Source organism: Podospora anserina, chromosome 7 (genome assembly GCF_000226545.1).
Source record: "Podospora anserina S mat+ genomic DNA chromosome 7, supercontig 1".
Classification (NCBI taxonomy): Eukaryota; Fungi; Ascomycota; class Sordariomycetes; order Sordariales; family Podosporaceae; genus Podospora; species Podospora anserina.
This window is the reverse complement of record NW_001914854.1, coordinates 912026-938243: the sequence shown is the minus strand read 5'-3', so window position 1 is coordinate 938243 and position 26218 is coordinate 912026. Positions and strand designations below refer to the sequence as shown.

Genomic DNA, 26218 nt, shown 5'->3' with positions numbered 1-26218 from the left:
GGAGTAGACGCCCTGATATCCCTATCCCCCCTCAAAAACCTCTTCTTCTTCTTCTTCGTCTCCTCCCTACTCACAACCCGCTCATTAACCGGCGCCCAATCATTCCTCGCCGTGATAAACGTCCCCGTCCCCATCTCCTGCCCTCCCCCACCACCATACTCGTGCGATTCATTCTCATCAAAAAACTCCAAATTACTCCCACTCCTGCTCAACAACCCCGGACTATTCAACCTGACACTCTGCCCCTCCCCTTTCTCATCCACAAAGTCTGGCGCGCTCAGGGCTTGTATAAACGCTTCTACATGCTCCGCCGGCAAGAAGTTTGTCTCCGCGTCGGGGAGGTTCGCCCAGTCGAACGCTTCCGGGGGGAAACCGTAGGTTTTGGAGGGGAGCACGATATCCGGTCGGACGGTCGGGGGGTGCGTAGTGCTGGTGAGTTTGAGGCGTGAGGAGGGGTGGTTGTCTTCAGAAGACGAACCCCCCGAGAAGGAGGAGTCGGGAATAGGGGTCGTCGTCATTTTGTTCTTGTCCGCCATGGTGAATGGCGCACTGGTTTCTCGTGTTGTTTCGTGTAGTATCGCAGCATAAAAAAAAGAACGACTAGGGTGTCAAACTTGGTAGGTAGGTAAAATTGAAAGGTTGTCGGTCGTCAAGCGGTCCTAGAAACCCCGAGAAGAGATAGCATATTCGCGCCGCTTCCCAGAGTTTTTTTCTTTTTTCTTTCCACCTCTTTGCCCTTCCTTCAGTCGTAAATTGATCTGCGCCGGAGTGTGATGCAGTAGGTAACAATCTAGTGGGTAAAAAGTGCTGATTCAAAAAAGGTGAATTGTCGCCGCCGCCGCTGCGCGCACCGCTGTCAGGAGGACAGTGGAATGACGTCGGTTTGCTTTAGGCAAAGTGGCACCTCCTGTGCAGCACTCTCCACCCCCAAACTTGGGGAAAACATATGCCAAGCTATCCTTGTCACCTCCCTACCACACCTCACACACGCTGTGATCTTAAGATCATAGACTTTATTCTTTTGCTTTTCAGCGTCCAGGCAAGGACTGTAAATTTCCGCTTCTCATCTCTTCCAGATATGCCCTTCTTGAGCTGGGGTAACACACCCCCGATGAACCGGGTTATGCAACCCTGAATCGTCAAGCTCCATCCACTGCGTCCCGTCCACCCTCCCTCTGACCATCATCCCAAGTGGACTCGGGGAATCATTCCACCTATGGGCTCATTTCCGAAGTGTTGGGGATAACTTCAGCCTCCTTTTATGTCCTGCCTAGACTTCTATGTCACCTCGGTATTACACTAGAACAAAGATCATCATTGCAAATCAAGAACGAAATTCTGGAGCTTGCTGCGAATCTGTAGATCTGCCTATCATGTGACGAGGCCTGTTGACCATCTTGTGATGCCTCCTAAATACGCGCCTGTGTACAATCTGATAATTTCCATCGAAATATCTAGCGAGGTCTGGTCTTCATCCCAGTACGCCTAGCAATCATCTTTCGAAGCCTGTCCCGCTCGGCATCATCAGCATGAGAGGCAGGTAGAAAAGTATCATTTCCAATATAAATCATATATCATAACGCCTCAAAACATTCTCGCCCATGCCTACACCACAAGTTCAACAGCCAACCACACCCGCAATCCCCCATCAAATACAAGCAAACGCAACTGGCCTTCTGTATTGATTCTTATCCCCATCCATTACTACCCTCTTATACCGCGCCCCTCATATCGCCCCGTCACCTCACTCCCCCCATATCCAAACCCCTCCCCCTAAACATATTGCGACAACCACCGAATAGCATCCCCATACCCCTGCCTCATCACAACCGAGCACATGAAAACCTCAATCGGGCGGATCCCCTCCAGCGGAATCTTGCCCTTGCCCGTCGTCTGGTAAATCCCCAAATGGTGACGAAGCTCATCCTCACTTACCGCATCCGGGTGATCAATCTTGTTACCCAACACCACAAACGGGACCTTGGCCAGCTCCTCCATCGAAAGAAGCCCATCAATCTCGGCCTTGGCCTCGGGGAACCGCTCGTGGTCCTTGGCGTCAACGAGGAAGACGATGCCGTTGACTTCGGGGAAGTAATCCTTCCAGAGGCGGCGAGCTGTTTTCCACAACACATTCCACGTCAGCACTCCCTATTCATTCAACCTTCTCCAAAACGGGCACACGTAAAGACTCACCCTGCTGATGACCACCCAAATCAAAAGTCGTAAACCTGACATTACCAATCGCGAGCTCCTCGGAAGCTAAAAACCACCATCGTCGTCAGTCCCCTTTACTCCCTCCCTCAATCAGAAACAAATACGCACTAGGATGCAACGTAGGCTGCAAAATAGCCACCCGGTCATTCTTCAACATGTGCAACAGCGTCGTCTTGCCCGCATTGTCCAAGCCCAAAAACAACAGCTTGGCATGCTTGTTCAACAAGCCAAGCGAAGAGAGCACATCGTAGACTGTTTGTTCATCCCCCAAACGTCAGCATCTCGCTCCCATCCCATCGAAACACCCCTTGCCCAAAAATACTTACACCAGTTAACAAGCCACATCTTGTTTCTCTCTCTCGCGTTCTATCCCTTCGTTTTACTTTTCGGTCGGGTAGGTAGGTAGCTAGCGTGTCGCGGTGATGGCAAAGCAAAGCTTTAGGTTGGTTGTTGTCCGGTCAGGAAATGGAATGGAATTGGACGATGGAAACCGATCGGGTTGCGTGCTGGTCTGTTCAGGGAGTGGCCAGAGCTGCGCTACAAGAATTACTTGGCCTTGCTTGCGCAGGGGCCACCTAGCCTACCTCACCACCGTCCCACCACCCGTGACCCCCAAGTGGCAGCACCCAGAATGACAGCTGGTTGATACCTGAAATATCAGGCAGATAGTCACCTGACCCCCTAAACCTTAAAAAGGGGACATCTCCCTTTCTACAAAGGTGTTGTTGGGAAATGCTGACGCTGATGGTGAGGCGCGCGTCTTCGATGTTGATTGCCTAGTCCAACGCGAAATAGAGGCGCAAACATCCGATTTAAATGATTCGTAACCATGAGCTTGATCGTGATCGTGTGCAGCCTCGGCACTCCAATAACGTCTTAACCCACACCAACCCCCTTTACTTGCATCATGTACACACATGGTTGGGCTGAGCACCCATTTGCTCAAGCATCGAACAATCACTCATCGCAAAACTCCAAAATGGTTCAAAATGTATATTCTTGATTCCCTGAAGAGACGGGAAGATGCATTGCAACTACAAAAAAAGTTGTGCCTTTATGTACATAGAGTTGTACCAGGTCGACCGTCACCGGCGTTGTTGAAAACTAGCCAGCCAGCCTGGACCCGGGCGAGATAATTACTAAGGAGGAATAGACCAAAAAAAAAAGGCAATGTGTGAAAACGCCGTGGTCGTGAGAAAGAAACAAGAAATTTGTACGCCAGGCTCATGAATAATCATGATGACCGCCCCAGATGAATGCCGTGGTGTATGAACCCCAGTGTATGCCCTTGCGATGCAAATCAGATAGCCTTCCGTTTAGATGGAAAGAACATAATGACCGGGATTCTTGCCCGCCATCGTGAGACCAAGCTCCCTCATACGCTCTGCTCCCTCGCCGGGGATCGTGCGTTTCGGGTGAGCCTTCTCCTTCGCCTTTTCCTTGCGCGCCCGGCTGCAATACTTTTGGTAGTACTTTTCCTTGCGACGCTGTCTCTTCTGTTCGAGACCCTTGACGATGTCAATGGCACCGCGGACATGGGTCGAGTCCTTCTCCTCGGCGGCAACCTTGGCCTTGCGGGCCTTCTGCTTCAGAAACATGCCCGGTGCCTTGGGAAGGGACTTGGTGTGGGGGAGGCCGAGACCAGGGCGGAATGCAAGTGCCTTGAAAGCAACGTGATCGCTGTCCTGACCAGGTGAGGACGAGGCAGAAGACCTGTACGCCATGGAAATCGGGGCTGGTGACTTGAACCTGCGAGGGGAAGCGCGCTCAGTGGGCTTCAGGGGAGAACGGCCGCGCATCTTAGGGGCGGGAGAAAGACGGCGCTTGGGAGGGGGCGAGCGGAATCGCTTGGGAGATGGGCCCTTGCCGCTCTTGCGTCCGCGACGGTCACGCTCGTGGTGCAGGTCCTCGAACTCGCCGTGAAGCCAGCCATGCTCGTCGCTCTCTCCATAACCCTTGCCATAGGGCTCTTCGGGTTCGTCTTCGATGTCCGAGGTGGGGAAACTGGGATCGATGTCCTGAGGAATGACTGGCACCTTGTCGCGCTTCCGCGCCTCCACGCAAGAGATGTAGGCATCCTCCAGCGGCCTGTCCTCATCCAAAGTACCGCAGACAAAATCGGTGCTGTCGGGAAGCTCAGGAGTGGCAGGGCGGAAGGGTACGGGGCGGGATCTGGAGCGCTTTGTCTTCTTGCGAACAAGGCTCGACTTGCCCTCACCGGCAGAGGAATCAGAACTCTCGCCGACAGACAGTCTCCGAACAGCCGACAAAACAGCCCCAGACAGAGTCTGATGGTGACCAACGCGGGTGGTCCAGAGAAGTAACCCATCATCTTCATCGTCGGACTCGGCAAAACCAATTTCGTTGTCGGTTTTGTAGCCGTCAGAAGCCTCGTCATCCCAGTTGTATCCAACATTGACGTCGTCTTCCTCTTCCTCTTCAACCTCTTCCTCGTCAGCCTCGTCGTCCAGATCATCGTCGTCGTCCCCATCATCGCCATTCGGAGACTCATCGTCATCCTCATCTTCCTCGCCATCTTCGTCCTCATCCACTTCTTCATCGAGCTCTTCCTCCTCAGCCTCCGCCTCCTCTTCAGCTTCCTTGCCGAGCTTCCGGATCTCCATCTCCTTTTGAAGCGTATCCTGGATGGTCAGCTTGGGCTTGTGGACATCATCATGCCTGATCCAGTCATCTTCTTGGGGAGTTTCACTGGCGAACTCGTGAAAGTGAGCATTCTCGCTGTCAAGGTCATTGGCATTAGCAGCAATCCACTTCTTGCTCTGAATGGCAATGGGGCTGTTGGAGGTTCTGCGGGGTGTCGAGGGCCGTGCCCGAACCGTCGAGGGAGTCCGTGGCTTCTGAACACGAACATCTCTGGGAACAGGAGTCATCGGGCGAGTCTGTGCGCCCGCCGTCTTGGGGGGCGCAGCGGGGCAGGCGAACTTGATGGTGGTTTTCTTCGGTGCCGCTTGCGACTTCGTCCCATTATCTGTGGGCTTGGGAGGTGGTGGCATCGAGACCTTGTCATCGGTCTTGGGCTTCGCCGCGCAGGCAAAAGAGATGCATCTCTTCTTGGCCAAGGCCTGTACCGCGGCGTCGCTATCCCGCTCAGCGCGCACAACCGGCACGGGCGTCTTGCCCATGAGGGGAACGAAGCCGATGCTGGAGAAGCGAGGGCTGGGTGAGCTGGTGCGCGCAGGCGTGGTAAGCCCGGTATCGCAGGTCAGCTCAGCAGTCGAGGCGATGCTGAAGTTGCTGGTGATGGAGCGTCTCCGCCTTCTAGCAAGAGACGTCGCATCGTGAGATTCCTCATCTGAATGGCTTTGGAAAGCCTTGGTCAGGAGGGATTCGTGCTGCTCGCTGCCTCGGCGGATGGCAGTTCGCTTGAAGTGATTTGATACGGGGGACATTGGCGGCGGACAATCCGGTGGCTCGTCCGTATCAGCCCCCGCATCTTCTTCCACTGATGGCTCCACATTGGCGGAGTTTGTCGTGGTCCATGCCAACACATTTGATGTCGCATAGTCGTGAGGTGTGTATCGGTGTTGTTCCATTTTCGAGAACGGGATGTGAGTATAAGTGGCCGTCGAGCTGGTGGCTCAACCGGCAGGGTAACAGAGTTGTCCTGGGAGCGGAAGAAGGGGCAGTAAGAGTCCAGCGGTCGAGATATGTGTGTGTGGGTGTGTGGATGTTGCTGGTTTGTTGATAGAGAAATGATATCGTGAGTGTCCGCTGTGGGCGGAGTCTGAAGTCTGCGACGAGAGCAGTCCTCTACCTTATGGCTTGCAAGTGGCGTACAAGGCGGTGTCCCTAGGGACCGTATTGCTATAACAGCAGAGCCATCACGTCGAAATCTGAGGTTGGTAGTTTGAAAGGCCGGTGGGTTGTTTGGGGGTGGTGGTGTTAGAGAAGCAGGTCGTTCGGCCGTCGACCCAAGAGTGAAATGCTGGAAGGTGAGGTAGTCTTCTGGAAGGCCTGGTCGAAAAGCAGGGTCGTCGGTGGTAAGTCGACGTGCAGATGACGTTGTCCTTTTGCTTTGGGAGAAGAGTGAGTTGCGAGAGGGTGAAAATGTCACACAAAACACGCAAAATGTCAAAAGCAGAGCGGGAATGCGGCAAAATATCAGGTTTTTGAGACCTGGCGGAGCGGTTCAAGGAGGGGATATGGTCGTGTCCAGCGATGGGGCCGTGCCGTCGCGAAATGCAGGGAACAAGAGAGAGGGAGGGGGGCGACGCAGGGTTGCCCTCAAAAGCGAGGAGCCGGGTCCACCACCTTGGCACTTGGCTGCGCTTGGCTGATGAGATGGCGACAACGAGAGAGAAGAGCGGGTCGAGAGTGGGATGTTGGCCGAGTCCCCCCTTTGGTTGGCTGTTAGTGCTGAGGTCACTCTGCCCGCAATGCCCGCCCACGGCAACAAACAAAAACGGATGGTGATGAAAAACGTAACACCAAGACAAAACGGGGCCGGCCAGGTCCCTTTTTTCTTCGCTTTTATTCACAGCATGACCAATATGAATAATGCGACCGAAAAGCTTTTACACTTTTAACTTTGGGCCATCGGAGGCGGACTGACTCTGCCGCCGCTTGTGACGCCGTCCGTCACTCTGGTTTGGTTGAGACGAAGGAAAAGGCGGCGTGGAAGCACACGTTTTCTTCCCACATTTCAACAAGGCACAGCGCAGCATAGCCTGTGCCCAGAGTTGTGCTTGTGCTTGTGCTGATCACCAGAGCCCCGGGCCGTGGCGCTGGGCAAAGGCCAACCGAAAAACGGCGGCAACTTCACAATTTCACAATAACGGCCGTTTCCATTTCTCGAAATGCTAGCTTTGCCCTGTGCGCCCGTTTCTTCCTCTTCCGTCGTTGGCTGCGGGCCCCACCCCATGGCGATCGATCTTTTGGACCAGGGTTTTTGCGTGGTGGTCGATGGTTCCTTTCAACCCACGCTGACTCCACCTGCTTCTCCAAAAATGTCCAGTGGCGGGAAAGACCCGGCTGGCGGAATTTCGACTTGGGAGGAGCATCGTACCAATGGCGCTTGACTCTGTTCAGACAGACAAAGGACCCTCGCTGTGGATTGCCTCCTGATGCGCATAGTGCCGTCCTTATCCCAAGATTAGCAGGTCAGGAGCATCCCCGAATGTCCGACATCGCCCGTCTCTAACTGAGAGAAGAAGACATGCTGTGTCACCGGACAACATTGCCCTTTTGATAGCAGACCTCTACTATCAGTCCGACTCTATACCGCCTTCACCACCACCGCCTTTCGGGTCTGACACCCTATCGTGTATCAAACAAAAAGACAGATGACAGATTGGGAGGTGCCGAGTGGCCCAGCCGGAATGATCCTCACACCTTGATAGGCTGAACATCCAGCACTTTGCGAGCGGTGGGAGAGAGTAGCCGAGTTTGGTTCTTCTCCTGCAAAGTACGTGGGCTGAGCTGCAATTCGCAATATGCAGGCTGCAACCTTCTCGTCAAGAACACTTCCATCCAGTCTGACCCGCATAAGGGCTCGCATCGCACAAAATCTTGTCTTGGAGGCAAAGAGGGTCCTAGTGTAATCTATGTGTTGCCGTCGAGGCTGCCGTTTTCTGAGCGGTCAGCCGCGCCTCGCCTGGCACTATTACGCAATAAGCCTTTAATTTATAGTTATTACGTTAGTACTTACACTTTATCTACACACTTATATTCCAGTTTTAATCTTTATTTGGTCGCAGCTATCCATTGCTCAGAACTTTTTTCGTCGAGACGCTTGATGCTATCTTTAAAGCAATAAGTGCCTCAAATGCTGTGACTAGCTGATTTGCTAGGTCAGATGCTTCATTTGGGCCAAGAGTAAATAGAGAGGCTTTTTTTTACCTGCGCTATAGTGAAAAGCTGTTGGGGAAATAAATCTACTCCAAAATTGAGGTATAAAATAAAAAGTAATAAACTTACTACTGCTTTTTATTATTTAATCGCGAAAGCCAATTAAATCAGTCTATTATATTTTTAAGTAAAGCATTAGAAAAAGTAATATCGATATTATTTATTAGTATTTATGAGCTTTTTGGTTTGGGGTGCGGCCACAAGCCTGAGGGTATGAGTGAAGAAGTGGGGCTCTCAGAAGATTCAGAAGCTCAGAGGTCATATATATAAGCGGTCTGCTTCTGACATTCTATTTTAGACAGGACATCGACTTTTATTTCTTCAAATTTTGTGCCTTGCACGCGTGCAAGTATGACGAACCCCTATCCAGAACCTCTGAAAGGGATACTGAAATGGTGAGAAAACACACAAAACAACCACAACACTACAAATATACCCTCAACAGGTCTCAGAATGAACACACCTGCGTGACAGTGACTCGCTCGCAGGCCGCACTTCACGTAGGACAAAGAAAAGACACTATGGGCTCGCAGGCCACATAATAAGCACCGGATTGGCCTGATCAGAGGGCCAGAATTGCCTGCACGCGTGCAAGGCACAAAATACGAAGAAAAATAAAAGTCGATGATTTGTCTAAAATAGAATGTCCGAAGCAGACCGCTTATATACATGACCCCTGAACCCCTGAGTCCTCCGAGAGCCCCGCTTCCTTACTCATACTCTCAGGCCTGTGGCGCACCCCAAACCAATACTAATCGAAAGCACTTCTGAATAATCCTGGTTCGGTGCAGCTAAACAGTGCACAACAAGATGTCTCAATGTAAACACAAGTTGCCGTGAATACAAGCTGTGATTGCATACTGCGGAACTATCTATCTACACCAGCCAGTTCCTCCGTATATATAGACCCCAATGCCAAGCCTGGCACTGTCCTGAATCGATAGACTTGACCATCGATCCTATCGATATTGTCTCTTTTGGGGTTGACTCCCTTGGATCGATCCTCGATCACATTGATCCTGTTCTGATTAGTCCTTGTTCCTGTACTAATGATTGGTCTGTGGTGCGCCACACCGAGTGTCAAGCCGTGACAGCAGGCAATCCTGGCCCTCTAATCAAGCCAATCCGGTACTTATTACGTGGCCTGCGAGCCTATAGCGTCTTTTCTTTGTCTTACGTGAAGTGCGGCCTGCGAGCAAGTCACTGTCACGCAGGTGTCTTTATTCAGAGACCTGTTAAGGATATATTTGTGGTATTGTAGTTATTTTGTGTGTTTTCTTACCATTTCAATAGTTAAGCTAGTTTGAGCTTCTTGGACTATGTAGGCCTCACTTTGCAGTTGCCTCGCTTTGATCTAGTTGAGCAAATAGGGTATTCACGTTACTTTGCAGCGTACCTCTCCAAAAGGCACACCTACAAAACTAAGTCTTCTTTTCCTAAAAATTGATCATGGCTTTACACTTTATTTTATCATCACTTTTAGTATTTTTTATCAGTAAATATAGAGTCTTCTAATTAGTTTAATTTATTACTCTTTACTTTGTACTTTATTCTAGAATAAATTTATTCCCGCCAAAAAAACTTTAGCAGTTACTTTAGTAGCCCGAGCTTAGAGTCCCTCTGGAAGGCAGTTGCGGGTGCCGAAAACAGCGGGTCAAGGCTAACCAGAATTGGCACCAGACGGCAAAACATGAGCTATTCCTGTAATTTCATGCTGTGCCATGCTGTGTACCCCGGCACCGAGTAATCGTATCACTCAGCAACACAACCTTTCCAGTCAGATATCGAATTTCCTGACATGCACATCCATCCACCACCGAAGTCTGATCAACTGGTACAACGAGTAGACTCGTGAGAACAATAGGCCGGCACCTCTCCCACGTCGGCACGGTCGGTAAACAGCATGTCCATCCATCAAAAAGTGACGATGAAGTCTGGGGAAATGGCGCCATGTCCACCTTGGATGCAACTCCAAGAGTGGGAGGCCGAACGGCTCGGGCTACCATTTGTCGTGGGGGTTTACTCGCTTGACTTGTTCCTCCAATCTCTATCCTCCTATTTTGCGTGCCTCTATTGGAATTGAGGATTCGCCAGCGCAGAGTTTGCTGGCTCACTCCGTCGCTAACCCACGCTTCCTTATTGCTCAGGCAGCTCAAAGTGAAGCTGACTAGCAGAGATAGAACTTGGAATGCTCCCTCAGTCTGACACCCGTGACGAAGCAGATGCAACTCAGAGCACTATTCAGCGACATTCGTAATAGTCCAACCCGCGCGCTTGAGCGTAAATGGAATGGTAGGTAACCGTTGACGCTGAATACCTGCAGCTCACAACACCATCTCCTTACCCCGCCAAGATGCACAAGAGGGCGCTGGATGATTGGACCAAGGCGATACCGTGATCAACGAACCCAACCTCCCTGCCTCCAGTTCGCCGACGACACGATAGCGCGAGCGGCCAGAGATTGATTGCGCATTTGCACGCGCCAGAAGCGAAAGGAACCCAATCTCCAAATCTCAGAGGCTTGTAGTCCGGGGCAGGCAAGCAACTTCACCCGGCCCGAAGACACAGAAACAACCACCCTCAACTACCCCGCAGTGCTACGACCATCAGATAGCGTGGGGTAATCTTTCATTCAGACGATGACACGACTACAAACGGCAACCCGAAGGGAACCAACGTCGATATGTCTCTGCTATGAAACCTGATACCTGTGCCGCTAAAGCTGTTAAGGCGCAATGTCACCGAGCCCATAGGTTTTTTTTTGTTGTTGCTTGTGGCCCGTAATTCCAACCTCAAAACGGTGCCCCTCATTGGGATCGCCCAAAAGCCACACAGAAGACGACGACGACGACACATTTCTAAGAGTGGTGGAATTTGTTATCCAAGCACAGGAAAGACGTACGATGCCATCCGGCTTACACGGCATCGCAATCGTAAACGGCTCATGCAGACGGGAGCTCCCTACGGACCAAAAAGAACCCCATAAAGTGACGTATCGACCAAATAAACAAAAGACTACTGGCTACGGGCCGTTTAGTTTCTTCGGCGAAGCCCGAACAATAATAAAAGTTAAAAACCATAGCCTCAAGCTCGGGGCCATTTCACGGCCGGTATCGCTATGGCCCTATTCCGATCTCCCGTGTTCTCCATGTGGCAGCCAGCCAAAACATCAAAGAAGAAAACTACCTAAAAAGGGCAGTTCTTTTGTCTCCTCATTGTCTAGTTGGTTTTGGGGTTCAGGAACCAAGCCTGGGCTACAAAGAAAATGACCAACCAAAGAGTGGTCATGCGATTGACTCTACTTCACTACTCATTCATCACCAGGTGGGGTCGCTGGGTCACACATCACACAACATCGAACCTTCAAGAAAACGGAAAGTTCAAGCCCAGAGTTGGGCCGCAAAAAAGACAGACGTTTTCTTGGGTGTCACACATGCAACACAAAGAACAGACCACACTTTGTAACCACCTTTGCGTGACACAGGGGGGGGGGGGAAGACAAACCACGTGGATAGGTTGGTATGTATGCTTGCTGATGGGTTAGGGAAACTACTTACTTCTGACCTGCCACTTCCGGGGAAGCACAGTATACCTTAATAACAACTCGGATTCTTCCGCAGATCACATCGGATGAACAGAAACACAAAAGGTGGGAGTACCCGAAGGGCCTGTGGTGGGGGACCATTTCTGAGACGTCTCTTCTTACCTCGGAATTGAGCAGCTGACATGTTTGTTGGTGTGGTCCCCATTCCATCTTCAGGTCAAACATCCCACATCTTCTAACCCAAGCATGGCATTTCCCCGGTCTTGGTAAACCCCCGAAATCCCATCTGTATCTGTACGTTATCTTGACCTGAAATTTTATTAGGCCAATTTTGCCCGCGTCCAGTTTCCATCATCATGTGCTTGCATCTCACTCACGACATGAAACCACATCAAAACTATCTACGTCAAGCCCTAAACCTCCCTCTGGGATCACGTTGCTCTCCCATCCTTGACCGATGATGCAAACTGCCGTGCACAGGATGAACCCTTTCCCAACCTCCAAGCGGAAACCGGGTCCGGGTACGTATTAGCATGGATACGCCTTCCAGGTTATGGTTCTTGACAGCTAGACAGTAAGACGCGGGTACCCGGTTTTTTAGCGGATGGTTTTGAGGGATTTAAAACGTAGAAAGCTCGGTGCATCACAGCGGCAGCATGAAGGCATCACATCCATGGGATGATGTTGAGAAGGTCAGTCAGGGCATGAGCTACGGGTGGGGATGGTGCTGAATCGCGGCTTCGGGGGAACTGACAGCGAGCTCTCTCTTGTTGACAGCAACCGCCAGCTTGTGATTTTTGGAGATCGGTTGGGGGGAATACAACGGTTGGTTGAGTGAATCTTCTGCGGCGTGGCCGGACAATTTGCTCTGCTCATCAGCCACTGAGACTAGAAGGCATGTTGGTTGTTGCACAACGTCCAAGGAAGGTTTTTAGGGCTTCATGTTGTGCTCTGAGGGATATACTGGCAAAAAAGGGCTAGAATATGCGGTTCTTGCCTGGCCAGCACTTTGGGACTTCAGCAAGTCAGTCAAGTGAGGTTTCTGGTCATAAAGGTGTTGATGATGCACCACGATGGACAGTCCCATCAACCTTGAAGTGTATATGCATCTACCCGTAATTTATGCAATCATCTGAACTTGTGCAAGCTTGGCTGAGCTCAGCAAGCGCTCTCCTCTCCACCTCCCACCTCAAGCCCCGCAAAAACGTTTCCGCGTAGCCGAACCGGACAATCCCGGTTCCATTGGTTCCAGTCAATCGCCGGATTTTGGGCAAAGCTGGAGAGCCGACGACATATCGAGAAGGACTTGACCCATTGAGACCGCCGCCATCACCATGAACTCCCTTCGCATTGCCCGCGCCGCCATTCGGGCTCGCCCGGCTCTTCTCCGCGCCCCCGTCCAGCGCAGAGGCTACGCCGAGGCCGTCAGCGACAAGGTATGTCTCTACTGCCCCTCCAGGAACCGCGCGCTTTAACATTATCTAACTTATTCCCTACAGATCAAGCTTAGCTTGTCGCTTCCCCACCAGGTACGATGACGACGGACAGCACCCCGAATGTTTCTTGGTCGATTGGAGGGATATCAACATGTTTTCGAGCGAGGCCGCTGATGTTTATGCCGCATAACAGGCCGTCTACAAGTCCCAGGATGTCGTCCAGGTCAACATCCCCGCCGAGTCGGGTGAGATGGGTGTCCTCGCCAACCACGTTCCTTCGATCGAGCAGCTGAAGCCCGGTGTCGTCGAGATCATTGAGGAGAGTGGCAACAAGCAGTTCTTCCGTACGTACCGCCCATCACCTCGAAACATTGGAGCTCGGATAGAAAAGGGCAGAAAAAAAGGACTGGAAGCTCACACGAGAGAACGATTCTAGTTTCCGGTGGTTTTGCCGTTGTTCAGCCCAACTCCGTTCTGAGCATCAACGCCGTCGAGGGCTTCCCCCTTGAGGACTTCAGCGCCGAGGCTGTCCGCAGCCAGATTGCTGAGGCGCAAAAGGTTGCCAGTGGCAGCGGCAGCGAGCAGGAGATTGCCGAGGCCAAGATTGAGCTTGAGGTTGGTTTGATTCTAGGTGATTTTGGTTTACAAGGTGCTAACTAACTGCTGTTCTAGGTCCTCGAGACTCTCCAGGCCCACCTCAAGTAGATGTACAACCCCACCAATAAACCCTCCCTGTAGAATACGTCATCCAAAAGATTCCCTATCTAGTCCAAGAGATGCTTCATGAGCCGGACTGTTATCGTCTTGGGGGTTAGAGGCGGCCCGAGGTTGCATGTGCTAGGTAGTTGCTGAGTTGATCGCGGTTGCCATTGCTTATTATCTGTTGAGTAGGGGTAGTGCTATGCCGGCCCATTTGTCTGGGTCTTTCTTGCCCGTTATGTCAGAGCGCGGAGTGGTAGTTTGGCTTCCCAAAAATCCGGAGGTGGACCTGCTCTCTGAATCTTCTCTTGCAAACATCCTTCCGTATATCCTAAAACCACAACATCTTTTCATTCTTGACGGAATCCGGGCACACCAGCTGGTTACCGGATATTCGCTACAAGGCATCCATTTCGACGCCAGCATACTTTATAGTGTGTTTATGTTACTGGCTGACGAATACTGTGATGCTTTATTTTCCATCATTTTCTCGCATTGCCACGCCCTCGCCTGCCAACAGCCGCTCGAGCCCCAGGTTAGGGAAGACGGAAGACCGACTAGTGCCGATTCAGCGAGAACATCAACAAAAGTCCCCTGCTGTCCCTGAAGGCACGACAAAGACGCGGACATCTCAGCCATTGCTTGAGCGAGGCGTATCGAGGTCGGATCGTTTGCTGAGTACGAGGGATAGGCAGGGTGAACTTGTTTGTTGACCTCTTTTTCCAGCGTGTTGGTTTTGTGTTTTTTTTACTGACGCTCTACTGGGATACACAGCAACAAGGCGCATCGGAAGCCTGCTTCGACCGGCCGGGTAACCATAGCTCTTGTACCCTTTCCATCAGGGTTACTGTCCGCCCTGCTTCAAGCTCTCACCAAAAACAACAACAAGAACAACCTCCTCTTCCCTCGGTGCCTGAGGTTAAAGAAAAGATGCCACGCCCTCGCGAGATCTCGGAGCCTTCGCTGGCAAGCTTCGTCAGCGGTGGGACATCCCAGAGCGGGCGGAGGATCGCTGCCATGGAGCTGTTTGAGCAGTACAATATTTCCAGACCGTCGGGCTAGTTGTCTGAGGATGAGGCTGACAGTCATGATGCCGGTCTGTACCTTGATCGAGAGATGGAGAACATGGGAGGAAGAGGAGGAGAAGATCGAGACCAAAAGGATATGAGGGGAAGATCAAGGGAGCCGGCAGTGACGGTTTGTCATGTTTGTGGAGACAGAGTTAGGCCGCAGTTGTATTGTCCTTCTTGTGGGCATCCTTTGTGTGGGAGGTGCAGGAAGGAACCTTCTCCGCAGAATAGACAGGAGATGGGAAGTGCGAATGGGGATGGTGGTAGTGAGAAGCATGGACGGGGGAGGGTAGGGGACGAGGTTGAAAGGGTGAGTGTGGCTGTTGCTACTGGATTGCCTTCACCTGCTGCTGCTATGACGCCTGATGGGGAGGGAGGGGGCTTGGTGGAGGTTGTCAGGAAGTCGAATGGGGAGATCATTGCTGTTGAGAAGAGGCGGCCCGTGGTAGGTTTGTTTCTTTACTTTTGGTTAGGGATATGCTGACAGCAATGACAGAAGACGAATCCGTTCGTCATTGCCGACCAGATTGCCAGAAAGGTTTCGGATCCCCAAGTCAGCAGCACAACTATTCCTGTCGTTGCCATGCCTCCTGTCTCGAAGCTGCCCAAGTATGATCTTACCACTGTTGTTGACCGCAAGCGTCGTGTACCTGTTGCTCCGACTGACGCTGTCGAACATCCCCGGATTCAACAGAGCCAGAGGGAGCCCCACCCTGAGAGACTGTCACACAGTTATGCTAGCTCGTCAAGGGGCTCGTCGGTTGTCCCGCCCCCCTCACCTGGAGTTCCAAGCAATAGTGCACGTATGCTTGCTGCCGCTGAAGAGAGGGAGGAGGAAAGGACTGCTGCTCTGCAGGCCAAGGATGGTCCTCATGTTCACCGCCCGGATCGGGAGCCAGATCCTACTACGCCTTCTCCGACATTTCAGGCGTCCAATGATAGAGCTCACGTCTTGCACCAACAGGCGAGACGGGAAAAGGAGAGGACTACGCCTCCTGTTTTGAGACGGGTCAAGGTTCTTGCTCAGACAAATAAGTCCGGGGCATTGCAGCAGGTTCTTCAGGTGGATGTGGACAGTGGTGGTTCTGCTCAGGACAATAGTGGGATGGAGACTGGGGGAGGTCGTAAGAGCAGTGGCAAGTCTATTCCTCGTGCTAGAGTTACTAGCCCGCCTGCCTGGCTCAAGGGCACTGGCCCCTTTTCTTCTTCTTCTGCTGCTTCTGCTGCTTCGGTGGCCGCTCAACCGGGGAGTATTGCTGGGAGATTGAAAAAGGTGGGGTTGGATTCGAGCAAGACGAAGAGTAGTCCGCAGTTGGGTCAGCAGTCACTGGGGGGAAAGAAGAAGGAGGGGAGGGGTACGACGGATTCCACTGCTACTGTTACTGTGGTGAGACCTGGTGGTGATGGAGATGCACGGCAAGGATCAAACTCGCAGGTGTCGCCTGGGGGGCTTGGGAGACGGGGTGAGGGACAGAAACAACAAGAACAACAGCTGAGGAGTTATCCTTTTCCTCCTGGACAGCAGCAGCAGCAGTCTGGTGGTCAGCAACAGCATCATTCTCATGGGTCGTCTGGGTTTTGGAAGGTGCCGTCTTCTGTGAATATGAGTATGGCTGCTGGGGCTGGGGCTGGGGCTAGGGCTGCTTCAAAGGCGACGAGTGAGGCTACGATTGATGGGAGTAACCGGCTTGGTGGAGGAGGCCGGCGAGAGAGGAGTAGTGTTGGGGGGACTGCAACAGGTCCTGCGGGGACGGGGACGGTGATGGTGGCAGGGGATGAGGATGATGATGTTGGGATTCAAGGGTTGACGATTGTGTTGCATTTGAGGGGGAAGGATGATTTGGTGATTAGTACTGATTTGACTAGGGAGGGGGGAGCTGGGACGGAGGGGGGTCAGGAGGGAACGGGTCGAGTTTTGGGAGTAGTTGGTCGGTGGGGATGAGTGCGGTTGGGAGTGGGCTGGGATATGAGGGTGGGAGGGGGTGCGTTTGAAAGATTGGGATATTGTTATTGCTTGGTTGGGGTGCTAGTTTGGTGAAAGGGTCCGGAAAAGCTGAAGTATAAGAATATAATTAGGTACACAGGCAGTGATGGGTGAAGGGAGGTAGGTGGAATGAACATTGTTTAGTCCTGTCTCTATGTTGAATACAACTATATTGCATCTTTATGTCCTTGGAGGCTGCTATTCACACTCGAAGGTCTACACCAAAGCAACAGAATCCATGCACCCAAACCCAGCCGCCACACCCCCCTCCTCGCTCTGATCCCCCTTTGTCCTTAGTAGGTAACCCGCCTCTTCGTTGTGTTTGACTTGGCCGGTCTTCTGATCCCACAAACAAGTCCCGTACACCCCCAACTCGCAAATCACGCCCCCCTGCTCCAGCTTCCCCTGTCTCAGGATGGTATTCTGCACCGCGGGCGGCGTGATGAGCTCCATCAGAATAAAACTATTCCAGTGCTCCTCGGGCACCTTCTTCAGCTGCTCCGGGATGGCGCCCTTGTAAAAGTTGTTTCCGCCGCCTTCCCTCTGGGGCTTCATGACGTACTTTAGACACTCTTTCGGGTCGGTGGCCAGGCGCCGGGCTTCCCTCCCTGCGGGGGAGGAGCTGTCCAGGGGGTAGATGTTTGTGAAAGTCCTCCACAACGCGGAAGATTTTTCTTCGTCGGGGATGAATTTGGCGAGGGTGGAAGGGCCGGGAGGGGTGGCGAGGACTTGTTGTACCTTTTTCATGCCGGCTAGCTGGGTTAGGATTGTGGGACAGGGGATCGTGTTGGAGGTTTCGATTCTGCGGCGGGCGAGCCAGGATGAGGGGGCGGGGTAGTCGTTTGGTCCGTAGCCTGCGCGGAGGTAGGTGACGGCTACTTCGAAGATTTGGGAGGGGTTGTGGGGGAGGTGGTAGAGGAGTTGGCGGAGGGGGGTGGGGGAGAGGGTGGTGTGGGTTAGGAGTTGGGAGAAGGGGAGGCGGAAGACGGGGATGGAGGATTGTTGGAGGGAGTATTCTAGGTGGCGTTGGTCGAAGATGTTGCGTTCGCCGTCTTGGACGATGAAAAGGATGCAGGTTGGGTGGTTGAGGATTGAGGGCCCGTAGGCTTCGTAGGCGGCGCGGAGGCCGGCGGCGAGGGAGTGGGCGGAGGTGTTGGGGGGGAGGTTGAGGGTGTTGGGGGGGATGGGGGTGGTTAGGAGGGGGTATTCTGTTTTTGATAGGTGTCTGGAGCGGGTGTTAGTATCATGTGTGAGTGAGTGCTTGAGGTGGCAAGGGGATAGGTACTGATGGAGCAGCGAGGTTTGAGCAGAGAGCCCTCCAAAGGAAGAGGCTATCGTGTTGAACTCAACCTGTTTAATTTGGAGGTGGTCACCGTCTTGGTGAACCATGTAGTCTGACCGGAAAAGACCAAGAGAGAGGTTCTAACACACGGTTTTTAGCAGGGGCCATTACACCAGCCAGACAGCGACCTACCTGAACATAGCCTTCCTCTTTTACTTTGAGATGAATCTCCCAGAGCTTGGCAATAAAATCATCACCACCGGCAACCCTAACATGGTCAGTATTAAGATCGATATCTCGACAGTTGTGTTGGCAGCTTACTCTTGAACAAGACGGCCCAAAAACTCCTCATCCTGACTAATTCGAGCATACAACTCATTGTAGTTCGTCTGGATTGCCTTTGCCTCCTCGAAGCAGCTTTTTGGGAATGGACTTGGGAAAAGCGTGACAGGGGCATTGATGGCCAGAATTCCCTCAGGGTCTTGATTCTGGCCTACCAATGCAGGAGGAGGACGGACGGCAAGCCCATTGGCGATTGACCAATCCTTGATAGTCTGAGACAGTCTTTCTGTCTCCAGACCTGCATCTAGAGCTGGGGGATAGGGGGCGTTTGAAGTCATGGTGGAATTCCTTTCTATGCTTGGTGTTTGCTTGGCCAAGAACTTTGTCAGTGGCGGACTGAGAAGTGCTCGATGGTAACATCGGCGTGAGCAGGAGAAAGGGGCAGTTTGAAGCGCTTACAAAGCAAAATATTGCAATCGACAGGTCGTCTGAAAATTGGAGAAATCACTCGTTCTTGGACTAGGATAAAGTACGAGATGAAAACAGTCATCCGTATTCCACAATCTACCAACAGACATATACCAAGTATCTGGTTTAAGCCGTTGCTGGATGGAGTTGCCGCCCGAAGTTCGGCGGTTGCTCAAACAGCGTTCCCCAGAAAAGAGAGAGTGTGGGTCCCCATGAGGTCGCGGAGCCGTCCCAAGAGCAACTCGGCCTTTTGGAGTTAAACACAGCAAATATACACTACAAAAACTCTTTACCCAAGAGAAGCCGTAGAGTGCTCCTGCCAGTTGGAAACCTCGTCCGAGCTTTTACACCCAGCTGCTGCCCTTACCAAGGGTCCCGCCTTCCACCATCACCTCACCAACCATGGCGGGGTAAGTTGATGTTCACTTGCTACCCCTCCCTTATCGAAGCTTATTCGCGACTCATGCTGCCAGACAGTCACTCTGCGTGTTAGATTAACACCTATCTTAAGCCTCCCATGCGTCGTTCTTTACACTGGAAGCCATTTATTCACTTCAGTGATTGATCTTTGCACCCACTTATATTCACAATATTATTATTTCCTCTCTCTTCGAGAGCATTTGCCTGCCTGAAAAATACTTGCTATTGTTATCGAGAGCCGGAGCACAGACCTCTTATCGCACAAAGCAGGCAATCACGAACCTAATTATGAATATAGAATGCTGACACCATATTCCAGGGTTACTTCAATCAACGTGACCACCCGTCACCACTTCTCGACCACTACAAACCCTAAATTCGCGTTCCACGCGTCAACCAACCTCCACCACGCGACTGCCTATCGGCGATTATCGTCATCTCGATATTGCTTCTGAGATCCTGTTGTGAGGAACCTGAGAAGCAAGTCGACAATTCACTTGACTCACGACACCTCATGGTCCTTCGTTTGATTGACAGAGTCGCATATTTATCACCATCATCATCGCATCACCGCCAACCTGCCCCCATCCAAAGAGCCATAGTCTCCCATCGATTATTGTGTGGCTTGAAAGCAAGTCGAACCTTTTTTCTCTGATTTCAGCGTCCCCGATTCCTCTTTCTTCTCTGCTCGCATCGTTACGGCGTTTGGTCTGGTTATGAGCGGTGTTCATAGCAATCATTAATAATATGCTGGTGAGTAAACTCCATTGGTCCCTTGTCTTTGAAATTCATCTCTAGAGCTTTTGTTGGGCCTGTTTGTGACAGGCACCTCCATTTATACTCTCTCTGATCCAAGCTATCAAGCCACCAAGCCACATGAACAGATGCAAAGTCTAACATAGAGCAGCAGACAGTTCAGTTGTGAACATGGAAGGGGAAGACGTACACGATCCCTTTTTGTGGGATGAGGAGCGACTCATACAAGAACTGTGCCATTCGAATCGCCAATGGAGGGCAAGGGCCCCCAAGCGGCCTCTGGACCTTGCCGCCCTTCAAGCGAAGCTCAGAGAGGGCGGGGTCGATGGCGCATCTTTCCTAACTTACCCTGAAGAGTTCGGCATTCACAACATGTTTGCAGAATTGGGCATCAAGATATTGCCCCATCAACAATTCTTGCAGCATATCATCAATGAACTCAAGGAATCAAGTGCTGGGTATCGTGATTACATACGTCAGCAACATGACGGGGATGACCATGGCAGTACCTACATCAAGCGAGAGCCTCATCCGCCCAGTAGCTTTGAGCCTCCAGCCAGAGGATCTTCAGATGCAAAGCCCCGTCTGGATATGGATCGCGCAATGCAGGCTGCGATTGCCTCTCAACTTGGGGCATCAGGACCAAGTAGTGTTTTGTCTCCAGCGCTATCACCTGCTGTGGACCTGCGGATTGGAGGTCTGGGAGACATCAACGAAAACCCAGAGGACAACAGCATCGCAGGGTCGGAACCCATGGACATTAATAGTGTTTCGGACAACGGAAGCCCGGCAGTAGTCGAACAGCAACCTATCGCCCCAGAAGAACCGCCTCGGAAAAAGAGGAGAGTAGCGCCTACACTGATATCGTCAGAGCCCATGCATGCCAAACCTGTGCTTGCTCCTACAGAGGGAGATGCCTTCACGAGGCTCACAACCATCTTTGGGTATCAAGCCCCCCCATGCTGGCTCGATCCTGGATCCTTGACCCCGGCCGAGATACTCAGCCTGAATCCTTCAGATGAAGTGGATGATAATGGGGACTTTGCTCATGGTTATCACGATCACCCCCCGGGGCGTCGAAGACAGGTTTGGGGAGCCATGAAACGTCACTACCTCTCCGTCCGGCCACAGAGGACCCTTGAAGTTCCGCAGGACGAAAGAGAAGAATCTCCGTTGCCAGTCTTTGGTCAGTCTGACGATGAGGAGAGCATGGATTCCGATGAATGGGAGGAATATCAGCAAGAAGAAGAAGAGCGAGAGAGGATGAAGGTTCTACGGCAGCAAGAAGCTGCTTCGCTGTTGAGCAACGATAAAGCCCAGGCTGTCATTGCAGATGTCATCAAGGAACTCGAGGCGCGTTGGGTTGCTGAACAACAGCCCAAACAGGACCGAAGAGCGCACAACATTTGGGAGAGCGCAAGACGGAACCCAAATAGAGAAGCCTACATCAAGTCCATCAAAAAGCTCAAGGATGAGGCTGCGAAACGCATCCCGAAGTTCAGAAAGCAAATCTTGACGGAGAAGTGGAAGTCTGACGAGATGCTTCGTAAGATGGCGTCGGACTACTTGGAGCAGAGCGTCTTCGAGAAATGCTACCAGTGTTGGCTGCTTGGAGTGCTTGAGAGCCCGAGACGCCCACCCAAGCCTGCCGCTTTGCCTCGGCCAATGCCTCGGCCCAAGAAACAACAAGAGTTAGCGGAAGATGAAGAGGATCTGGCCAGCAGTGACTCCGAGACAGATGACTTCTTGGACGATAGCGACGACAAGGTCATGATTTCAAACGACTTGATGGAAGTTGAGCCTATATCCGACTTTGTACAAGAGCCCGACACCGATATGCAAGATTCTTCACCGGGGAAAATCAAGACCAAGCTGGCCCTTGCACCCTCAACACCTCATCGGCTTGCTTCGTCCCGAGAGGTTATCCTAATTGAGGATTCACCCTTGATCTCACCTACTGATGGGATCCCGGAATTCACCGATCGACTGAGCCTCGAAAAAATGGGCGAAATGGGCACCGATTATTGGGCTAAGGCCAATGATGCCGAACGTCTTCTCGCAGCCATCCTTTGTCAATGGACTGAAGAGAAAAGGGAGAGGGTCCTTAAAGTGGTCGGCCCTTTCGGACATAAGGAGATTTGGGAAGAGCACTTGAAGCCAGTGATCGATACCAATGGCACAGTTGCTAGGGTTGGCACAACTGAACTCCTACTCTGTCAACTGTTTGACGCGTTTCTTGAGTGCTCCGCAAAGAGGCTGGCCCGGACAACGATTCGAAAAATTACCTTGAGGCAGCTTGAGCAAAGCGCTGGTGTAAAATTTCAGACCTTCTACAACCATTTGAAAAAGTTGCTTGTGTTGTTCAGGACCGAAAAGTCACATTTTGGCCACACAAGGTCTTTGGCGCCCACCACGCCCACAAAGTCTCCGGCAGTCAAAACACCCATCAAAAGTGAACCTTCTCAAGTGGCGGCCTCTGAGAAGCCAGTCGAGGAATTGGTTTCCCAAGACCCATCCGAAGGAGGGGTGCCTCAAGACCCGGCTGACGCCACGCTCACCCTTGCCGACGAAGTTGAGGCAGTGTTATCCGACGAAGAAGTGCCGCTATCTAAGAAGAAACGGAAACGGAAACAGAAAGTTAACCAAGAGGCCAAAAATCTACGGGTCACTACTCAGCAGCAGCTCGTAGAGTTTGGCCGCCGCCGGCGCCGGTTACACGAAGAAATTGCTACCAATGCCATCGTGCCTAGTACCATGGCCCGACTCATCGTCAACGAAACAAAGAAAGACGACGAGCCTTTGATCTTTATCAACGCTTACACCGGCAGCAGGATCAAAGACCATCAAATCGATGGTGTGCGCTTCATGTGGAACCAGGTTGTGGTGAGTGGCCAGGGCTGCCTCCTTGCGCATACCATGGGTCTGGGCAAAACAATGCAGGTCATCACTTTGTTGGTGGTCATTGCCGAAGCAGCAGCGTCCGATGACCCCGCGGTTGTCGAACAGATTCCGGAGAAACTACGGCGATCCAGGACATTGATTCTCTGTCCATCGGGGCTCGTGGATAACTGGGTTGATGAGGTGAACATGTGGGCACCGGAAGGCTCACTGGGACCGGTATACAAAGTAGACGCATCATTGACGGCATACGTTCGCGTAGAAGTCGTCAAGAAATGGGCCTCAGGCGGTGGGGTTCTCATCGTCGGATATAGTCTCTTTGGCAACCTCGTTGAGGATGAGGAGCTGGAGAAGCTTCTGCAAGAAAAACCAAACATTGTTGTCGGGGATGAGACCCATCTCATCAAGAATCAGAACACCAAGCGGTCACGAGCAGCCGCACACTTTCACACCAAGAGCCGCATCGCCATGACGGGGTCACCACTGACCAACAACGTCATGGATTATTACGCCATGATCAACTGGGTTTCGCCGGGCTACTTGTCGGACATTGAAGAGTTCAGGTCCAGGTTCGGCAATCCAATCAAGGAAGGGCTTTATGCAGATAGTAACCCTTCGGCAAAGAGGCAAGCGAGGAAACTGCTTGTCATCTTGAAGGAGACTATGAGCCCCAAGGTTCATCGAAGGGACGTTCAAGTTCTCCGAGACGAGCTTCCCACGAAAAAGGAGTTTATCATAATGCTGCCCTTGACCCCGCTCCAGAGGACACTCTATGAAATCTACATCGAGCGTGTCAACAATCCGACAATTACGGGTAGCGACAGATCATCGGCACAGGTTTGGAGCATGGTTGCCAAGCTTGGTACTGTCCTGGCGCACCCCAAGATCTTCAAGACGGTGGCCGAAAGGCAAAAGGACGCCAAGGGAAAGGCGAAGAGTGGGAAATCCGAGGACGAGGATGAGCTTATTTTGCCTCAGGATATCCTAAGTGAACTCTTGACCCCGACGACTTGCCGAGACATTGATAACGACGCTCACTCGTACAAGATCGTCGCACTCATGTTTCTCTTGGGGGAATTTCGCAAGGTGGGCGACAAGGCACTCATCTTCACCCAAAGCATCCCGGCGCTGGACTTTCTCGAGAGCATCTTCAAGCGGAGGCAGATCGGATACCAGCGCCTTGATGGCCATACCCCAATCAATACGCGTCAAGCATCGATCAAGAAGTTCAACAGCAACGATTCGGCCGACGTGTATCTGATTTCCACAAAAGCTGGTGGTGTTGGGCTCAACATTTATGGGGCCAACAGAGTGATCATCCTGGACTTCAAGTATTCGCCAACCGATGAACAGCAGGCTATTGGCCGGGCATACCGACTAGGTCAGACCAAGCCGGTGTATGTCTATTGGTTGATGATAGGAGGCACCTTCGAGGCAACAATCCACAAGAGCGCCATCTTCAAGACGCAGCTCGCCTCCCGGGTCATCGATAAGAAGAACCCGGCCCCTTACGCTACTCGCCTCAAGGAGTACTTTGTACCGCCGCAGACAGTGGACCAGGAGGACCTTCAAGATGCCTATGGCCAGGATACCGTTCTTGACGCTCTCCTGAACAGCGCTGAGGTGGGACCCCTAGTCCGCAAGGTTACATCTACGGAGACATTTGAGAAGGAAGAGACATATGAACTTCCTCCAGAGGACCAGGAGGAAGCGAAGAAGGAGGTTGCCCTCGCCCTCCTGAGGCTCACAGACCCAGAGGCATATGAGGCTGAGAAACTCCGGCTCGACAGAGAGCGATATGGGTGGCAGCCCCAGCCCGCTGTCCAGTCAAACACAATGGGGATGATCAACAAAGGCATTGGAACTGCTCAAGCCAATCTTGCCCACAACTCAGTCTTGCCACGATTGAGGGACAACTTTGGTCAGATGGTGCCTTCCAGTACGACGCCAATACCAATTCCCCGACAGTATCTCCAACAGTACCGGCAGCTCGGCCGTCCCAACACACTAGGGTCTGCTCCTGTTAGACCTGTGCTCGGAGCAGCTCCGGCACCCAGCTTTACACTTCCAAACTCGGATCTACAGCCTGTCCTTGGATCGGGGTCGTTTGCCAAGTACCCAGCTGACGGACATGCCCTACCGTCGCATGCGACGCCCTCGACCACACCACAGGTCAACCCGAGTTTAGTCGCCGGTCCGTTTGGCACTCAGCCAGTCGAAACCTTAGCTGCTTCTAATCCGGCTCCTCCTCATCCAGCTCCTCGTAACACTCCTCCTACTCCGGCTCAAAAACCAGCTGCTTCTGCTCTGGCGCCTCCTAATAAAGCGCCGTCTCCCATGTCTCAGAAGGCTCTGTCACATGCTCATGTCTCTGGGAGTCAACAACCTCAGTCAACCACCCCATCGTTGATCATCCCCCTCCCGGGGGCTTCGGCGTCAGTCACTGATTCAGCGAGGCCCGACCTTCCAGACCTACGACGGATCTATCAAGCGCTTTGTGAGGAAGGGAGAGAGGTTATTTTTACGCCAGATGCCGTTATGCAAGGCGTTGAACAAGCACTGCAGGAGAAAGGGTTCAGCTATAAGACCTTCCCTGCTAGAGACAAGTGGCAATACCTACAAAAGTGCTGCAGGTTACATGCACGTTTTGCAGAAGCCATGCTTTCGGGCTACATTCAACCTGACCAGCTGGCCACTCGGGAGCGGCGGGACTTGCAAACTATGGTTACCCGGCTCAATGGCTTGGCCGAGGACGACTTCAAGCGCGAAGTCTGGGGCTCCCAAGTCGTCCGCAATAACGTATGGCCCGACACCACCCAATTTCAACAAGTTTCATTTTCTTCTCAAGATCATCAAGCAACATCAGCTGACACGCAAATCATTAACTGCAGCAAGCAGCAACAGTAGCACAGCAAAAGCCGCGACCGTCGTCGAAGGTGAAGGACGAAAGTCGAGTCACCAAGGTGAAGAAGGACAAGGTGAAGAAGGACAAGGAGAAGGCGTCAGGATCGATGCCTAAACGGCCACGACATCCGAAGGGGCCTAAAACCCCCAACATTGGACCGGGGCCGGGAGGACGGCAGCAGCCTGTCCGACCCGGAGATTCAGCCGCCTCGCCGTTTTTAATTGACTGAGCTAACCGAATTACGCCCCAAATTCAGCAGTCGATCGATGGTCCCCCTCACATTTCGCGGTTTGCCTTTGTTTTTTCATCATCTTCAACCTCTATTTCCTTTTCGAGATGATACCCTTGGGCTGCTTTACCCACATTGACGATTTGCATCGGCGTTTGGGGAA

General features: G+C 52.2%; 7 protein-coding genes across 7 annotated transcripts in view, besides 7 other annotated features; 3 read left to right on the top strand and 4 right to left on the bottom strand.

The window, feature by feature from the left end:
- Nucleotides 1–536, bottom strand: part of PODANS_7_2140 (uncharacterized protein) — a gene marked incomplete at both ends in the record, with an annotated part of 2633 nt that extends 2097 nt beyond the window's left edge. The window contains one exon of the mRNA XM_001907771.1: nt 3–536. Coding sequence (XP_001907806.1) covers nt 3–536 — 534 coding nt within the window. The remainder of the gene's footprint in view (nt 1–2) is intronic.
- A 1237-nt stretch (nt 537–1773) lies between these two features.
- On the bottom strand, nt 1774–2559 carry PODANS_7_2150 (uncharacterized protein; the record flags this gene model as incomplete). The annotated part of the gene is made up of 4 exons (XM_001907770.1): nt 1774–2114; nt 2194–2259; nt 2323–2466; nt 2541–2559. The coding sequence occupies 4 exons, from the start codon at nt 2557–2559 to the stop codon at nt 1774–1776; spliced, it is 570 nt and encodes a 189-aa protein (XP_001907805.1).
- Nucleotides 2560–3530: 971 nt separating this feature from the next.
- On the bottom strand, nt 3531–5768 carry PODANS_7_2160 (uncharacterized protein; the record flags this gene model as incomplete). Its single annotated transcript, XM_001907769.1, has 1 exon — nt 3531–5768. The coding sequence occupies one exon, from the start codon at nt 5766–5768 to the stop codon at nt 3531–3533; it is 2238 nt and encodes a 745-aa protein (XP_001907804.1).
- A 1975-nt stretch (nt 5769–7743) lies between these two features.
- Nucleotides 7744–7763: a sequence feature (primer 7G17B).
- Nucleotides 7764–8178: 415 nt separating this feature from the next.
- Nucleotides 8179–8324: a long terminal repeat (LTR grenouille).
- Nucleotides 8325–8434: 110 nt separating this feature from the next.
- Nucleotides 8435–8472: a long terminal repeat (LTR crapaud).
- Nucleotides 8472–8830: a long terminal repeat (LTR grenouille).
- Nucleotides 8831–9151: a long terminal repeat (LTR crapaud).
- Nucleotides 9152–9175: 24 nt separating this feature from the next.
- Nucleotides 9176–9349: a long terminal repeat (LTR grenouille).
- Nucleotides 9350–9744: 395 nt separating this feature from the next.
- Nucleotides 9745–9764: a sequence feature (primer 7G17A).
- A 3196-nt stretch (nt 9765–12960) lies between these two features.
- PODANS_7_2170 (uncharacterized protein) lies at nt 12961–13767 on the top strand (the record flags this gene model as incomplete). Its single annotated transcript, XM_001907768.1, has 5 exons — nt 12961–13062; nt 13126–13155; nt 13256–13406; nt 13499–13677; nt 13735–13767. 5 exons carry the CDS (start codon nt 12961–12963, stop codon nt 13765–13767), a joined length of 495 nt encoding a protein of 164 aa, XP_001907803.1.
- Nucleotides 13768–14877: 1110 nt separating this feature from the next.
- On the top strand, nt 14878–16773 carry PODANS_7_2175 (uncharacterized protein; the record flags this gene model as incomplete). Its single annotated transcript, XM_001907767.1, has 2 exons — nt 14878–15276; nt 15328–16773. The coding sequence occupies 2 exons, from the start codon at nt 14878–14880 to the stop codon at nt 16771–16773; spliced, it is 1845 nt and encodes a 614-aa protein (XP_001907802.1).
- Nucleotides 16774–17031: 258 nt separating this feature from the next.
- Nucleotides 17032–18717, bottom strand: PODANS_7_2180 (uncharacterized protein; the record flags this gene model as incomplete). The annotated part of the gene is made up of 3 exons (XM_001907766.1): nt 17032–18237; nt 18290–18365; nt 18419–18717. The coding sequence occupies 3 exons, from the start codon at nt 18715–18717 to the stop codon at nt 17032–17034; spliced, it is 1581 nt and encodes a 526-aa protein (XP_001907801.1).
- A 1477-nt stretch (nt 18718–20194) lies between these two features.
- On the top strand, nt 20195–25828 carry PODANS_7_2190 (uncharacterized protein; the record flags this gene model as incomplete). The annotated part of the gene is made up of 1 exon (XM_001907765.1): nt 20195–25828. One exon carries the CDS (start codon nt 20195–20197, stop codon nt 25826–25828), a length of 5634 nt encoding a protein of 1877 aa, XP_001907800.1.
- Nucleotides 25829–26218: the final 390 nt, after the last annotated feature.